We start from the raw sequence: 18070 nt of genomic DNA, 5'->3' as shown, positions 1-18070 counted from the left end.
CACCACTAATATATATCTTTATAACTATCTGCAAATTTGTACATATCGAATAAACCTTCACTTCTGCTCCAAACTCCCATCCACATATGTTGTGTTTTTATTTATTCTTATGCATGCTGAAGTAACTGATCTCTGCTATAGTGAGCTTGCCTATAATTATCTTCTGCACAGAAATGCATTCATTCTATTAAAGGAAAATGCTCTCCATACTAAAAAATCATGTTTTAATGTACTAAGAACAACTTACTGCTAAAAATTGCAAAGAATCCTTTTACTCTAAAAGATAGAAAATAACAATACAGCTAATACACACCATAATTTGGTTCCAAAGTACTAGGTGACTTGTGACCACCAGTGAATTCTTTCATCACAGGAGAAAAGCTCTTTAAATCAAACATCTTACTATGAGCAAAAGATCCAAGCTGTGTATAAAAGAAATGAATGAGATATCTCAAAACACTCTGAAATCATCTCTCATTCATATATATGCTTTACTGGATATACAAGTTACCACTTCATAAATTTTTTTCTTATGCTATATCAGTATTTGGAAATATTTTTAAGTAAAACATTAAATATGTTAATTAAATTAGTCTATTTATGAAATTACCTTAAAATTAATTAATTTTTCCATTTGCAAAATAAATTTTCCCATTCTTTTTTCAGTATTTGTTTTACAATACATCATACTGAATTCCATTACTTCAACTGTATAGAATATTTACTTTTACTTTGTGATCTTTTAATATTTGATAAAAAATTTAAAACTTTTTTTCAATAAGTATCTTTTCTAAAATACTTTCAATGAATCCTTTCTAAAACTAGTACTCATTATTCTAGATGATTTTGGTTTCCATGATTCTAAATGATTTTACAGAACTTGACTATCGACGATGGCAATTACTAATTTGCATACCGGATTTACTCAAATCAAGGCTCTTGGAATGTATTGATGAAAAATTCTGAAACAGATAGGCAGCATATCAGTTTTTGATACTATTTATATTAATAAATTTACAAATTAATAACAAAACTAAGAAGTGACTATTGCAGAGGTTAAGCAAAAATTATTTTGCACTTGGTTTCCAGAAATACTGTAAGTGAATATTATTTTTAAATACCGAAAATAGATCTTCTGCATGAAAGAGGAAAACAGAAGAAAAAACACGTTATAAATGTTTAGTAACCTAAAAACTACATATTGCTTATTAAAAGCATTCATCTATTGAAGTGTGGCAACCTTCAACTGTACGGCAAATTGCCAGTAACATTTTTAATAACATTTAATTCTATTCCTAAATTTAAAGTTTTTAGTTTTTCTTTTAAAGACATTTTAATTTAAGGTTAATCATTTAAGAATAATGAAATTTAAAAGAGAAAAAAGTACAGTGTTCTCATATTATTCAATCTGCCAAAAAAGATGGTGCATATCTCAGCGAGTTTACATAAAACATTCTACTGATATCCACAGAAATTTTTAGATATAAGTGATCTTAAAAGCAAGCATTTTCTTTTATTACATAGTATTTAAGCAGCATTTTACATTAACTGGTCTCTTTTTCTTCTCTTGTTTGCTGAAAAATAATTCAAATTTATACAGCTATGAAACAAGATGCAGCAGAATAATTGCAATGTAATAGGATCATCCCACAGGGGAAAAAAAAAAAAAAAAAAAAAAAAAAACTCAACATTAATGGATACAGCATGATATTGTACTGTGTAAGCATTGATAAGAATGGTGATTCAAAGTAAACACTTAACATTTTTTTTTTTTTTTTAATTCAAAGAATATTCATTTAAAAAGAACATGATTGAAAAACCCAGAATTTCTAGCTCCTTAGATTCATTTACAATTGGTTTGTAGAACCAATTGTAAATGAACCAATGAATCTAAGAAGGTTTCACAAAAAATGAAACTCATTTGCCTTTATTTTAACAGATTTTAAAGATTTTTTAATGATTATCAACAACTGATATAAATTGTCAAGATATGCACTGATTTTCTCAGGTAACAGGATAATAAGAGAGTATCAAAAATACCCAAAGCATATATGCACTGAACTTTTAAAATAAAAGCCACTGATTAATAACATCAAAAAGAAAAAGAACTTGTAAGCAGTACTTGAATATTGTTTTACTACATGATATTAGCCACACAGAGATGAAAATGAAAAAAAAAATAGTATAAATAGTTTAGGAATATGATCAATCATTTAAAGTGTTCTATAACTTCAAGTATATGTAATAAGCAAAAATAAATGGAGAAAGATAAAATTAATAATTCCAAATGAATAAAAGTACTCATTATTAAAAATCCCACAATTTAAATTTTGCTCAGATTATTATTTACTACAGTCAAAAGTCGTTAATTCGGACACCCATAATTCAGAATGATCTATAATCTGGACCTCAAAGCTACAAACTTTCTGCGCATGCGTCACGTTGACGCATGCGCATAGGCGTTTACACGTGCACGTAAGACCTTTACGGCTGTGAATATGCACGTTTAATGTGTAAAGGACGGTATAAGCTAAGCTAAAATTATCCAATTCAGTTAATGTTGCAGATTGCATTGTTCCTTAATCTTCGAATTGGATCCGGCTTATTATTTTTTGCAGACTGTTAGAGCAATTTTATAAAAGTAAGCTTGAACTTTCGATTATGTCAAATAAAATTTCCAATATATATTTACTAATATGTAAAGGTTCTACAAAGCGAAAATATGTTTCAAAATCTGTTTATCAATTTCACGCTGTTCTGCGGTGAGGGGAGGAAACGCCACGGCGCGCAATGAATTGGAAGTTGATCTGTCAGCACTGCCCTTATCTTCAGGGCAGATGTTTTTATTTTATTTGGCTTATAATTCCTTACTAAATGTAGTATTTCATCTCGATTTACTCCATCTTTGATATGATTTAAATCAAGTTCCTTGTCATTATAATTCGCTTCCGATAGTGAAGAAAGTGACAGAGGTTATCGAAAACGAAAAAATTTCGATTGACAAATTAGTCGGTATTCTCGACACAGCAATTATAGGACTTGAACAGCGGAACTTTGTAACTAAACAAGAAATTATGTCTGTTTAATAGAATTAAAGAGAAAGTATTATCACATGAAACGAAGCAACTTAAACAACTTACATTGAAAGAAATGTTTAATAAAGTAAACAAATAAATATTAAGCTTTTTTTTTTTTTTGTAAATTTTGATACCCTTTAGATCATAATTGTTCTTTATTTCATAAATTATGGTTTCATATTTTTAATTTTGTAATTTCTGCATGCCATCTTACCAGATTTAACTGATGATCTATAATCCGTAAAAATCGATAATCCAGAATCGCCGAAGTCCCGACGAGTCCAGATTAACAACTCTTGACTGTACATGAAAAACAAGAGCAGCTGGATTTGGCTGACAAGATGGTAGTTGATTTGAACAACTATCTGCAGTAATTTTGTATATATAGCATTCTATCTAGAACATTTAAAAGCACTGAAGGCCTAACAAGAAAAGAGAAAATCTACAAAAAGACTTTTCAGAAAATGGAAAAATTAAATATATAAAATTCTTTTAGAGTATTAACTGTTTGAAGGATTATGCATGAAGACCAACAAATATTTCATTGTAAAAATTCCAGAAAGAAGAGCAAATGTTCTTATGGAAGCCATACTGAAAAATATCATAGATAAAGGGATATATTTTTTTTTTATTATTCTTAAAAGACCAAACCTGAAATATTGAGAGTATTAGAATTCAAATATTATAAAGTCAATCACAGTTTTATCTTTGTCAATCTGGTACCAGTACACAAGCCATCAAAGGAATATGTAATTTCAAATGGTGATATAAAAACACAATGGAATCATAACATCATTAAGATCTAACATAATCAAAATATGACGCACTGGCTTCACAAAAAAGGAAACACATTTGCCTCTATTTTAACAGATATCAAAGATTTTTTAATTATTATCAATATAAATTGCCAAGATATGCACCAATTTTCTCAGGTAACAGGATAATAAGAGAGTACCAAAAATATCCAAAGCATATATGCACTGAACTTTTAAAATAAAAGCCACTGATAAATAACATCAAAAAGAAAAAGGACTTGTAAGCAGTACTTAAATATTGTTTAATTACATGATATTAGTCACACAGAGACAAAAATGAAAAAAAAAAAAATAGTATAAATAGTTTAGGAATATGATCAATCATTTAAAATGTGCCATAACTTCAAGTATATGTAATAAGCAAAAACAAGTGTAGAAAGATAAAATTAATGATTCCAAATGAATAAAAGTACTCATTATTAAAGATCCAACAATTTAAATTTTGCTCAGATTATTGCCAGGTTTTAAGCATCTAAAAGTTAAGAACTAACTTCTTGCATACAGACTGCAGCTTCTATATTTATGCAATTGCATTTAAATAATAATAATAAGCAGCAAAAGCAATTTTTTCACCCAAGAACTTTTGTCATGCATCTCCTAGACTTATGTGAATATAAGCCAGCTTAAATTAAAAAAGCCTCCATGAAGGTATCCCATTCCTTAGGCAGACAGCTTTTCAGACCCATTCCTTAGCAGACATTTCTCATGTGCTCTGCCATATTCAAAAAGCCTAAACTATGACATTAAACCTATTATCCCTCGTGTTAAAGGACTGCTCCTAAGCAGCAACTCTTCTTGTAATGGATAAACTATTAAGTGACTATGCTTATGACTGCCAGTCGTTTGATAATACTTTGCAACATATATTGGCCCCACTAAAATAAAAACGGCCATAAAAATAAGATTATCAGAATTAATAAGTTTTCCATAAAAATAGTTCTACTATTATAATAAAAATTGGGAACGTAACATCTAAATTTGATAAAACATAAAATATTTCAGTCTGACAATAAACCAAGACATTTTGGTAGTTACCTTAATATAAATTCAATCATTTTATTGAAAGCTTAATATTATAATTATCATTACCAATACTTCTAAATTCATTCTAAAACATCTTCATTCTCTAAAACATTCTTCAGTCTCAGGGATGGTAGCCAAGAAGGGGTTCATGGTAGTTTCACTCTCTACTTTTCTTCTGAACATTACATGCTATTGACCATAAAATCTAAACTCACAGTGGCCATGAACAACTGCTAATTCATTTCATTTTCCCTCCTTCATATCAAAATAAATAATTAATCTTTAGTTAGGAGTATGAAGTTGGCTTTAATAAATGTCTGTGATAACGCAATTTCTTTTTATTTCATTACACGTTGAATCTATGCAATTTAAGAATATTTTTTAATAGGATGAATTATCTTTAATATGAATACACAAAGTATTTTCAAACGAAATATCAGAAAAAATTAATTTAGTTTCAATTAAAATCTTGTTCGAATTACATACATTTTTGACATTCAAAGTATTACAACTCACCTCAAGGTTTGAATTGAAAAACATTCTACAATATGAATACACAAAGTATTTTCAAACGAAATATCAGAAAAAATTAATTTAGTTTCAATTAAAATCTTGTTCGAATTACATACATTTTTGACATTCAAAGTATTACAACTCACCTCAAGGTTGGAATTGAAAAACATTCTACCACCAACAGTGTGCCTTTCTCGTTTCTTAGTTCTTGGTGGAGGAATGGGTATTTTTGAGGGATCACCTGGTAGATCAGTTCGTCTCCGAAGCCTTGGAGATCTAGAGGAGTTCCATATACTGTCAACTGCTTTGCGTAAATGTAATCTTCTCTTTGGGTGCCGATGATACACATCATCGCAAGAAAGACAGAAAATTTGACTACTACATCGATCACATCGAACAGCAGGAGTCAAACAACCACATAAAGCACATGATTTAGCAGCAGAACTTGGGGAATCACCACCTTTGGGAATTGGTCCTAAGGTAGAATAAAATATAGCAGATAAAAAAAATATGTTCTGCAGAATTTAGTTTGATATACAAATTAGTAAAATAGTAACGTAAAAGAGTTAGATATAGATGTAGCTAAAGTAACAATAAAACAATTACCACAGAATTGGGTTGTGACACATTTTGCATGTTTAATGCAAGTACTTTTATAATAATATAAAAATAAATGGCAACTGATTTAAAATACAAAAGAAAATACTTTAGAATCTGGGCATTAGAATTCTGCAGAAATAAAAAAAAAGTTTAGACTTAAAATTGCTGCTTCCCCACCCCCCTTAAACGACTTACTTACTCACTTTTAAGTTTTTTAAGAATTTTCTTCAGAAAAACTTTAACTTCGAGTCTGTAAACATCAGATTACAGTCCAACATCACAGAAAGTTGTCCATTAAAAATTTTAATTAATTAAAAACGTATATAAATGTTTGACTTCTTTCCTTACTTTTAAAAACTTACTATTGCAAACTTATAAAACTAATTTTTTTACTACTAGATAAAAATTCAAAAAAGAATTTTAAAAGTTGCAATATTTGTTTAGATATTTCTTTTCTGAATGTAAAAGGACATAAGGAAAAAAAAATGAAACAAAAGTATATGGGTGCAAGGTGAAATAAGGCTGGCACCTATTGTATTGTAGTGTATCCATATTGGCATATTTGGTACAGCCGGGCCTTGCTAACTGCTAAGCTTCTGCACCATATGGAATTCTGAAAAAAAAAAAAAAAAAAAAAAAATCTCTCTCTTCCCCTACTACAAACCTTTTGAGAGGATTTTGGATTTTTTTAGCATACTCTTGCTACATAGAATCCATGCACTTACAAATATCTCCTGCCTTCTCCAAGATTCAAACATGGCCAATTCAGTACAGCAGTCAATATCATTAACTATTATCCCATCTACAAGTGACTGAAGAATTAATGCTAGAAAACTGACTGAAAGAATTAATGCTAGCAAAACTTTGTGACAAAAGAATTCGCAGCAATACATACACAACAAATGAAAATAATAAGATAGATGAAGATATTGTAGCAAACACAATGCAAAAGAAGCTGAGTAAATATAATAAGAATGCAACTAATCAAACATTGAATTAAAAAATACTTTGTTTTAAATGCAGAACAATTCACAAATAATTAAAGTGTCCTGTGCATGCAAAAATTTCTTATTAGTCCAAAAAGGGAAATCCATATTTAGGAGATCCAGGCAAAAGCTATAAAATAAAACATTATGAGTGTATATAAATAGAAGAAACAAATCAAATTACTGTATCGAGTTGTAGAAGAGTTAAAATTTTATTCAGGAATGCTGGAAATTGGTTTAGATAACAAAAAAGAAAGACTATTGATGCTAATCAAATCAAAATAACCTTGATTTACAGCTGAATACCACAACAATGTAAATTTTATTTATAAAAGCAAAGCATTCAAAATGCTAGGTGTCATAATACAGAAGACTGAAATCAAATTACAAGTTATATTCTCTGAGGATAACATAGGTAAAAACAGCAATGAATTGCGAATAAAAAATACCTATGTTGTATTTTTTAAGAAAGTTATGGACAAAATGCACCTTCTACATTAGGAAGAAAATTATATTTGTAAATATGTTTGACTTAAAATAGTATCTATTCATACAGAAAAATACAGAGTGGAAAATACTGGAAAAATACAGAGTGGATTTGAAATATAAGGTTGATTAAAAGAACATAAACTCTAAGTGAAACCAGATGCAAGAATGTAAACTTCACCTTCCAAGAAAAATAAGCTATATGGGATGAAATTAAAGAAGAATTTCAAACAATGAAAAACTTAAATGACATCAAAAAATTAAAAGAAGGAGTAAATTCAATAGTCACTGTTATCAAGACTATAATAAAATTTGAATACATTTAGATACTCGATATCTAAAACAAAGTAATAAAACAAGAACATTATTATATATTAATCACACACACATGAAAAACAACTGATAATACAGTGTCAAAAGGAAAATTATTTCTGTTTTAGATGCCAATAATGAATTTTGGTAAACTCAGGTTGATAAATAACGTAATTAAATGAGTATATTCAAAACTTTTTTGGCAGATACAGATTAAAAAAATTCCCTTTTGGCATACATTCAGCACCAGTTGCGAAAAAATTGAGCCAAAGAGTATAAGAATTAATACAAAAAGAATTTTTTATATATGTTTTAGTTTTGAGGGATATTAAAAAAAGTACAGTCAAAAGTCGTTAATCCGGACTCATCGGGACTTCGGCGATTCCGGATTATCGATTTTTCCGGATTATAGATCATCAGTTTAAATCTTGTAAGATAGCATGCAGAAATTCTAAAATTAAAAATATGAAACCATAATTTATGAAATAAAGAACAATTATAATCTAAAGGGTATCAAAATTTACAATACAAAGTTCCGCTGTTCAAGTCCCGTAATTGCTGTGTCGAGAATAGCGACCAACTTGTCAATTGAAATTTTTTCGTTTTCACTAACCTCTTTGTCACATTCTTCATGTCTTTATCCATTTTTTGCAGCAATTCCACTTTTTGTTTGATGGACATCGAAACATACTTTTGTTTTGTAGATCCTTTGGGAGCTCCGGCATCGGAAATTCTATTTGACATAATCGAAAGTTCAAGTTTACTTTTATAAAATTGCTCTTACAGTCTGCAAAAAGTAATAAGCCACATCCAGTTTGAAGATTAAGGAACAATGCAATCATCAACATTAACTGAAATAGATAATTAGATAATTTTAGCTTATACCGTCCTTTATACATTAAACACGCTCGCAAAAATGTATTCTGCACTTGCACACACGCATATGCGCAGTCATAAAGGTCTTAACGCGCACGTGTAAACGCCTATGCGCATGTGTCAACGCGGTGCATGCGCAGAAAGTTTTTAGCTTTGAAGTCCGGATTATGGGTGTCCGAATTAACGACTTTTGACTGTACTTGACCTATGACTTAAAAGAGTATTGCAAAGAGCATATGAAACTAAACTAAAATTTGATAAGAATAAATGTAAAATGAAAGCAGACTATGTCAATTATATAAAACATGATTTAAGCCTTTAAAGGGCACCAGCAAATAAAATAAAATATACCGGATGTTTGTCAATTTTTTAACTTCCTAAAAAATACTATTTTTTTCACACACGAAAAGCATAATTGTAAGTTTCTAGTATTTCCTTTTGATTCTAAATGGCAGCACTACCCTATGAATACTCAATATCTCACAGTTATGAAATTAATATACTCATTGCAAGGTACCATATTTGAAGATTCATAAATTCTATTGGAGGGGAAGAAAAAATTCAAAATCTGCAAATATATGACACACACATGCTGAATCTTATATATTTACTTCATTTCAGTGAGAAGTGATTATTAACAGAAGATTATTTATATGATTTTAAAACCGGAATTATAATATATACAGGCAGCCATACTGAGGGTACCATGCCAATAGATGGCAGCACCAGTCTTCTCCTTTCCTACTCTGTGAGATGATGGAATTTCTTTATGTATTATAATACAGTCAAAAGTCTTTAATCTGGACTCGTCGAGACTTCGTCGATTCCGGAATATCCATTTTTCCGGATTATAGATCATCAGTTTAAATCTGGTAAGATGGCATGCAGAAATATAAAATTAAAAATATGAAACCGTAATTTATGAAATAAAGAGCAATTATGATCTAAAGGGTATCAAAATTTACAAAAAATAAGCTTAATATTTATTTGTTTACTTTATTAAACATTTCTTTCAACGCGCACATGCGTAAAGCATACATTACGCATAGTCAAAATTAGAAAATTCCAACGAGAAAACTATTTGATTTGTATTCGTGATATTTATAAGGATGAGGAATTTGATTTAAATCATATCCAAGATGGAGTACATCGAGATGAAATACTACATTTAGTAAAGAGTTATGAGCCAAATAAAATAAAAACATCTGCCCTGAAGATAAGGATAGTGCTGACAGATCAACTTCCAGTTCATTGTGCGCCGCGATGTCCCCCCCCCCACGTGCAGAGCAGCGTGAAATTGATAAACGGATTTCGGAATGGTTAGAGAAACAAAGGAGCCTTTATCCATTTTTTGCAGCAATTCCACTTTTTGTTTGATAGACATCGACACATGCTTTCCCTTTGTAGATCCTTTTGCAGCTCCAGCATCGGAAATTCTATTTGACATAATCGAAAGTTAAAACTTGCTTTTATAAAATTGCTCTAACAGTCTGCAAAAAATAATAAGCCGGATCCAATTCGATGATTAAGGAACAACGAAATTTGCAACATTAACTGAAATAGATAATTAGATAATTTTAGCTTAGCATCCGTTATACATTAAACGTGCATGTGTAAACATATTATGTGCATGCATAAAGGTATTACGTGCATGCGCAGAAAGTTTGTACCTTTGAGGTCCAGATTATAGATCATTCTGGATTACGGGTGTCCGGATTAACGACTTTTGACTGTACTAGTTTATGATGTAATATTTTTTTATGATTAATTTACAAGTTGTTTAGGATTCAATATTATATTCATGAGGGGTTTTCTGAGCCTATGCTAGGGCTGAATACAAGTATATGAGTTTCTTCTTATTCTTTGTTTACTCCACTCGAGTTTCTCATTCATCTCTGTTTAGCTAAAATTTTAATTTCAACACTTTACCCTTTCCGAGGAGAAAGACTCACTGGTTTCAAAATTGTCATCTGGCGTTAAAACATTACACAATTATGTAGGGGCTTTGGGTTTTCCAAAATCCTAGAATGCAGCGAAAATTAAAAGAAGTGATTGACAGCTAATTTATCATTCGTGGTCACGTCTTCTTCCCTTTGCATGATCTTACCACACAAAGGGAAAGCTCACTTAAAAATACGGGAAACCGAAAAGCACTTTAGGTCCATCTCTTAGTGCAATGGAAAAACTACTGATTTGAAAGCATGCTTGTATTCTTTAGGGTATCATCTTTGTTAATTTCAGATGAGAGACCAGGGAACACAAGAGAAATTTTCTCTCTGGTATAGGATACAAATAAGTGGTTTTCGAAATAAATTTTCACAGTTGGTGAAAAAAGGGAAAATATTTCTAATGAGAGTTTTAGATACAAACCAAAATTTATCCAAAAGTTGAAAAGGGGTCCCTAGGAGGCCAAAGGGGCTGAAAATCAAAATAAGAACTTTGTACCAAATAATAAAATCATTTAACGGAGTTTCTTACTGAACAAGAATATATATTATAAAATAAAAATAAAATAAAAAAGAGGCCCTCATGGGCCTCGATAATCGAAAGTGTATGGGGGAGGGGGTCATTCCTGGTATCATAGGATGAAGCATAGTCTTTTTTATAAATTATCTAAAGCATAAAATATAATAACTTCAAAAATGGAACATACTTTTTCAGCTGAGTCGTAGTGTTTCATTTTTTAATTTTTTAATTTTTCGGCTGAGTTACATCTCCTTATAACATTATGCTAGTTCAGTTACAGCATGATACAGTTTACACATGCAGTGTTATATTTGTTAAACTTTTTCATAAAATAATAATATTGAATTTAAATTAATTTCAAAAGCTTTTTACACATATTTTATATAAGTATGATCAGCTGGATTCCATCATAAAAGTGCATAAAAACAAATTTCATTTTTAAAATTTTAAACTTTTGGCAAAATTTTAAAAAATTTTTTGTCTTCAGACTTACATAACTATATTCAAGCACCCATCTCTATAGACGCATGCAAAATTAATTTTAAAAAACAAAAATTAACAATTGGCAGCTACCTGGAAAAAAAAAGTGTCTTAGGGGCATGGGTATAAAATATATACCAGTTCTCAAAATTCAGTATTTCGCTCTAGACCTTTTTTTAAGTCGCAATTTTGCGTTCTTAGGGTACATAAGTTACAATTCATGCAAAATTTTATCACGATTTAAATTATTTTACATACCACAAGGTTTAAGATTTTCAAGGTTTTACAAGGTTTAAGAAAGGCTAAAATCTTCCCCCCCCCCTAAAATGAAAGCAATTGACAAAATGCCATGACCTAAAGACATGTCTTTTTTATAAAGACTAATTATTTGATTAAACTTAATCTTAACTTAAATATTAATGTATCATTGAGAATATTACATGAGAAAAATATTGGAACTTTTTTGTTATCAAGATCAGATTCAGAAATGTATGTACACATGAACATGTGCATGTATGTATATACATACATATCTATGTGTACACACACACACATTTATGTACATACATATGTACGCATGAATACAAACACACATACATTTCTGAGTCTGGTCCCGATAACAGAACAATATCTTATGGCACTGGATTGAAAAACATAAAAAAAAAATTGGTAGTAAAAAGCACTTGCATTAAATTTCTATCATACTAATAAGGATGAAGCTCTTTCACAAGATGCAAGTATAGAGAGGTCAACTACTGTTTTATTTTAGGAAAAACAAACCATTGCTTCCAGAAAAATGATCAAAAGTGCCCCTCCCTATATTAAAAAAAAAAAAAAAAAAAAAAAACTTAAAATAAAAAAAATAATTTTAACAATTATTGTTAAATGTTCTAAATTTCATCAACATATTTATATGGCAGACACATAATAACTGAAAATGATCATCAGCCATTAGAAAGCTTAACTAAGAAACATCTTTTTAAGATACAATGATTACAAAGAATGTTGTTAAATTTACAAAAATCTGATCTAGATGTACTCTACGAAAAAAAAAAAAAAAAAAAGACTCATTATAGCAGAGACATAAAGCACAGTCCATTTAAAAAACAGTATACTATAATTATGAAGATTCAGAAAATTTTACACATATTCCAACATCTAATGACAAAATTAGTGAATCGAAAACAGAGTAAATATGATGCTTTCTTGCATTGTTCAAAGGAACATACTTTGAAAGGGAGGCCAAAATGAAAAAATCCCCTAGAATCTTAAATAAAAGTACTTCAGAACTAGACATGCAAGATGACATTAGAAAATTAACTTTTTTTAAATGTGGAAGAGTAATTATCCTTTGATCCATGTAAAAAGAGATAGTGAATTTTATACATGAAGGTTACTTTCCTACTGAATAATATAAGAAAAGAGCTAGAGATGTTTTCTTTTGGCCACTTAAGAACAAGTAACCAAGAAATAAAACTGCAAACATCTCTTATGTACTGAATAATAGAATAAAAAAATACAGAAAAGAAGTTATGATAGCACATAACATTTCTAATATCAACAAAGAAAAATATTTAGCAATTATTATTAGTCCACCCTTTTTTAATTTCCACTCAACGTTAGACATTGTTAAATTACATAAAATTCCATTTTGCAAGAAATGGCATGCTACTGATATACGTATCTGACAACAAACATCAATAGCTAAGCAAAGAATTTGCTAAGTTTGAGGAGATATATCAGTTTAAATATATAACAAGCAGTCATACTATACGTACTTAAAGGGACTAGCGTAGTATTCAGTCCAAACCCCAGAGAAATTATTAAAGAAAGTTCAAGCAGATTTTGCAGATCTTTATTTAATTAACTTACTAAAAAAAAGATATGAATGATCTTTATTTAACTTTAGAATCTACGGTCATTGCCTTATTATCATATACTAATAATATATTAGGATTAAAAACTCAATGAATTATGAGAAAAAGAAGAAAAATTTTCCCAACATCAGAAGAATTATTAAAACCTCAAACTTTGGAATATATATAAAGACAGTTAACCGAGAAATAATTAAGCAGAAACCTATTACAATCGCCATATAAAAACACCACTATCATGAAACAAAGACTATCATGGGATAAGGAGATAACAAGGATAATCATGGCAGCCAGCAATTACAGAAGAAATAGTGAAACTATGCAGATTATATATATTAAGATCAAAAGGAACAGAAAAGGCATTATATATAGGAATAGGAAATAAAAAAAGGTGCTACCAGGGTGTAAGAAAACAAAATTAATTTTTTTTTCATTAATTTAATAAAAGGACACCATGCAATGAAAGTTTTAAAAGCAATTAAACCTCTAATTAAATTATATTAGAAGCTGTAATACATATTTTAAACATAAATTAATATAATTAAGAGTTCATACAGACTAAACATAATTTTATAAATTAGTAACATAAAAAGCATTAAAATATCTTGGCAGCTTTCTGCCATTAGTAACTTGTGAAGTTACTTTAGACACTTAAATATAAAATTTATATACACATACTAACAAAAAAATTAAAAAGAAGGAAAAGAAAAGAAATACATGACAGTATGTGTTTTATAAACAAGCTGGTAACTTCAAAAAAAAAATTTTTTTTTCTTAACTTGAATAGCATGCTTATTGACATATGGTACATATAAATCCTCAGCCAATCAAATATATGCCGAACAACTGTAAGATAGAAGCTGATAATTATGTTTTTATTTTTTTATTTTTTTCATTTTGGGCAATATATTTTTCGTAATACGACATTTTTGCCACGACATTTTTGCATCAGGGATTATAAAACTATAAATTTTACGTTTAAATTTTTTTAATGACATCAAAGGAAAGGATAAGTTATGTTTTTCCTTAAATGTAATGTTAATGATGCATCAATAGTTTCTACTAAATGCTACAGGTTAATCTATTATACAATTATATATGAATATATAATGGTTGATTGCAAGTATTAGATCAATCATCTAGAATCATATATACTGTTTGACTAACTAAACATTTCAACATTTTCTTGCTATTTACTTTACATACTTTATTTAATAAATTATCACTTATGAAACTTTCAGGATATAGTATCTTCATAATTTTATAAAATAAATGTTCTCCATACCATAAAATGATGTATTTGTAGCACAAAAAAATTTACCCATGTTAATGATCTATTTTAGATGCTTGAGAAGATGGTATTTTTACAACATATTTACTACACCATGTATTTTGAATTAATGCACTCATCATTAGATTTATCCTTGGAACTAGACAGACATAAAAATGACACAGAATTTTGCATTGTGGAAACATGACTTACTAAAAACATTTTAAAGAATTTATCTCCTTGAAAAGCTTCTATTTTTTGTATTCAGTAATTAAAATCACTTTTAGAACATCAAGATTGCTTTAATCTTTGGCTTTAACACAATATCTACCACTTAAAAAAATGGAAGAATAACTTATTTAAGTCAATACTTTTTTTTAATTCACTAATTTAAATCTGTATTTAAATCCCATTTTAATCATCCGATTAAAATAATTGACAACCTGGATGCTGTATCATAAAAAATATGTGTAAAAATCATGATTTCACATTTCCAAAAAGCAATGTTTAGGGTACTGAATGCTAAATTCTACCGACTTAAACACCGAGCAATTAAGAAAGAGCTGAGGTGAGGATAATTAGAATTCCAGATAAGTATTTTAACTAAACTGTCAATCTATGATGCTTAATAATCTTTGATATTTTATAAGCTAAAATAAAAGCTATTGTTGGGAATTATTAAGATTATATTTCTTTAAAATAAATTAACTTAAAAATAAAATTAAAGGATATACATTTTAATAAATGTATATGCTTTAATTTTTAAAAAAAAATTAAATATGTCTTAATATTAAATAAGATATAATCATTTGATCCTGCTAATAGGAAAAAAAAAAGATTCATTACTGAATTTTTAAAGTATCTTAATTCATTACATACATTTATTCAAAAAAGTTATTCATAAAATTTAAAATAGTTGTCACTTCATGTTAAACAGAAAAACTATGTTCATGAATATGCATGTTGATGTAAAAAGTTCTATAGTCATCAAGATTTTTTATCTAGCATTAATAACTCAAATATATAATAATATGAGCAAAACTGGATTTAATATTTTTCTTTCAGAAACATGAAATGCAACCATACCAATTAATAATTCACTTCATTGAATACATAAATATCAAAATTTTATTAAATAGGCAAACAGCTTAATTTTATACTTTGCAATAATTCTACAGTAATTTGAAAATCAAATCCTTGAAATGTTACAGTAATGAAATGGAATTAAAAAAATTTCTAACTTGAATTTTCTCATTTATGAAAAATTATCATAAATAAAAAGACTATCAATAATAAATGGCAGCCTAGATGGTATAGTGGTTAGTGGAGCTTACTGCAGTACCTAAGGGCCCAGGTTCGAATCCTGGAGAAGGCATGGTTGTAACTGTCCGGCTCTTCATAGGAGGTAATGGTGGCCACCTATTAGGTGCCTCCACAATAGAATGGTCACTACTTCTGTCCTTAGGAGTGGCCAATGCTGACTAAGCAAGTGGCCACCATTGGATTAAAAAAAATCAACAATTACTGAGCATCATGTCAGCCAAAGAGAAAAATCCATCATTTTGCCAGACAGGTAGTTTTTAGTATTAAATAAATTTATATGAAATGACGAGGTGAATCTAGAATGATGAAGTGATACAAAGATGAAGTGAATCTACAAAGAAATGATGTGAATCAAAAGATGAAGTGAATCTACAAACTTTCTTGAACTGTTTGTAGATTCACTTCAGAATTTTTAGAGAATTTAAGAATTTTAGAGAAAGAAACAGAAAAGGCTAAGTACTAACTTCAATTTTAGAGAAAAAGGCTAGGTATTAACTTAAAAAAACACTTATAAAAATAATAAAATTGCATCAGAGTATTTTGCATTAACTTTAATTAACTCATCTACACAGAATATATTACCCCATCTACACAGAATATGTTAAATCATCTACACAGAATACACACCCATAAGATACTAACATGTCTACCTAGAATGATAAGTTAGATTTATAGTGCATTATTCAAATCAAAATGCATAATAAGTTAGACTCCTAGTGTATTATGAATAAGACTCATGCATGAGTAGTAACCACTTTGTATGCAGGATTGCATACATCCAGTTTCATTCATGATGTGCAATAGCAATTGATTTTATTTTACCATTTTATATAATTACAAAATAATTTCCTTTGAACTTAGGTATGAGCAAACATAGAAATAATTTTGAAGAGTATCGAGACAAAAGCAATGATGATTTTATTTATGCCTCAGAAGCCATTGAAAATAATAATGTAAAATATTTGCTTACTTACAAGATATAGTGCTTATCAACATATGCATATTATATCACAAAATTATACCCAACTTAAAAGGTCAATTTCAATCATTTTCAATACAATGTTGAAGAAAAATTTTATTAACCATTCCACACAAGAAGTATCATTCCCAAAGAAACAAAATCACAGAATACACATTATCATTGCTAACCATGGACTCTTACACTTCTTCACGCATATCCTATCTATACAACATGTTAAATATCATACAAAACTTTGTAAACATTTTAGGATATTTCTTAAGATGCACAGATTTATACATAAAACCTTTAGTGTGCATAAGTACACTGATGTCTTATGCATAAACCTTTCATTCAAAACATAGAAAAAGAATAGAAGTCATCTAAATAATGTGAACAGTGTTTGGTGGCTTTACATTCCATAGAGTTTCTAACAAAATAGTAAATATTAATGTTATTTTTCTCTTTTTACTATTGTATCTTCCAATCAATTTTCAAATGTTTCTTCATTTATTTCTACACAGCACAATCTTGATGTTGCAGAAAATTATTTAATGCATTTTGTCCATAATATACACAAAATTTAATACACACAAAATTATTGCAGTGTGAATGGGTTAAAGGATTGTGGAAGGAAATATTACATGAAAAATATATAAGTTATTATTAACTTAATGCATTATAATGATATTGTAATTTAAATTTACTATTTTAATAAGACAATAAGAAATATGTTTCTAAATAATTAATCAAAAGCTAATTTTCTAAGTAACAATCATTCAAAAATAAATTTTTAGAATCAGAATTTTCTAAGTAATAAATCAAAAACAATGAAGTTTTGCAATTTGACAAACTCAGCTACTCAAAGGCAATTTGCTTGCTACTGTCATTTCTTAAAATCAAACAACATTTCTAGCTCTCATATTCCAACCTCATTTTTATATTAAACATATAGCATAAGAAGAAGGAAATATGTACAAATATGCAAAAGAATAACAATAAATTTGACTG

General features: G+C 28.8%; 1 protein-coding gene across 3 annotated transcripts in view; it reads right to left on the bottom strand.

The window, feature by feature from the left end:
* Positions 1–18070, bottom strand: part of LOC118203840 (uncharacterized) — a 156065-nt gene that overhangs the window by 114685 nt on the left and 23310 nt on the right. For all 3 annotated transcript variants that reach the window (XM_035376128.2, XM_035376130.2, XM_035376129.2), the window contains exons 3-4: positions 5575–5903; positions 314–422 (exon numbers count right to left, since the gene is read on the bottom strand). In XM_035376128.2, the coding sequence (XP_035232019.2) occupies positions 314–422; positions 5575–5903 (438 nt within the window). The remainder of the gene's footprint in view (positions 1–313; positions 423–5574; positions 5904–18070) is intronic.

The sequence above is a fragment of the Stegodyphus dumicola genome, chromosome 2 (assembly GCF_044657685.1).
Source record: "Stegodyphus dumicola isolate Sdum_Otavi_A_Nest chromosome 2, ASM4465768v1".
In the NCBI taxonomy this organism is placed as follows: domain Eukaryota; kingdom Metazoa; phylum Arthropoda; class Arachnida; order Araneae; family Eresidae; genus Stegodyphus; species Stegodyphus dumicola.
Note: the sequence above shows the minus strand (reverse complement) of the source record. Positions and strands in the feature narration are given on the sequence as shown.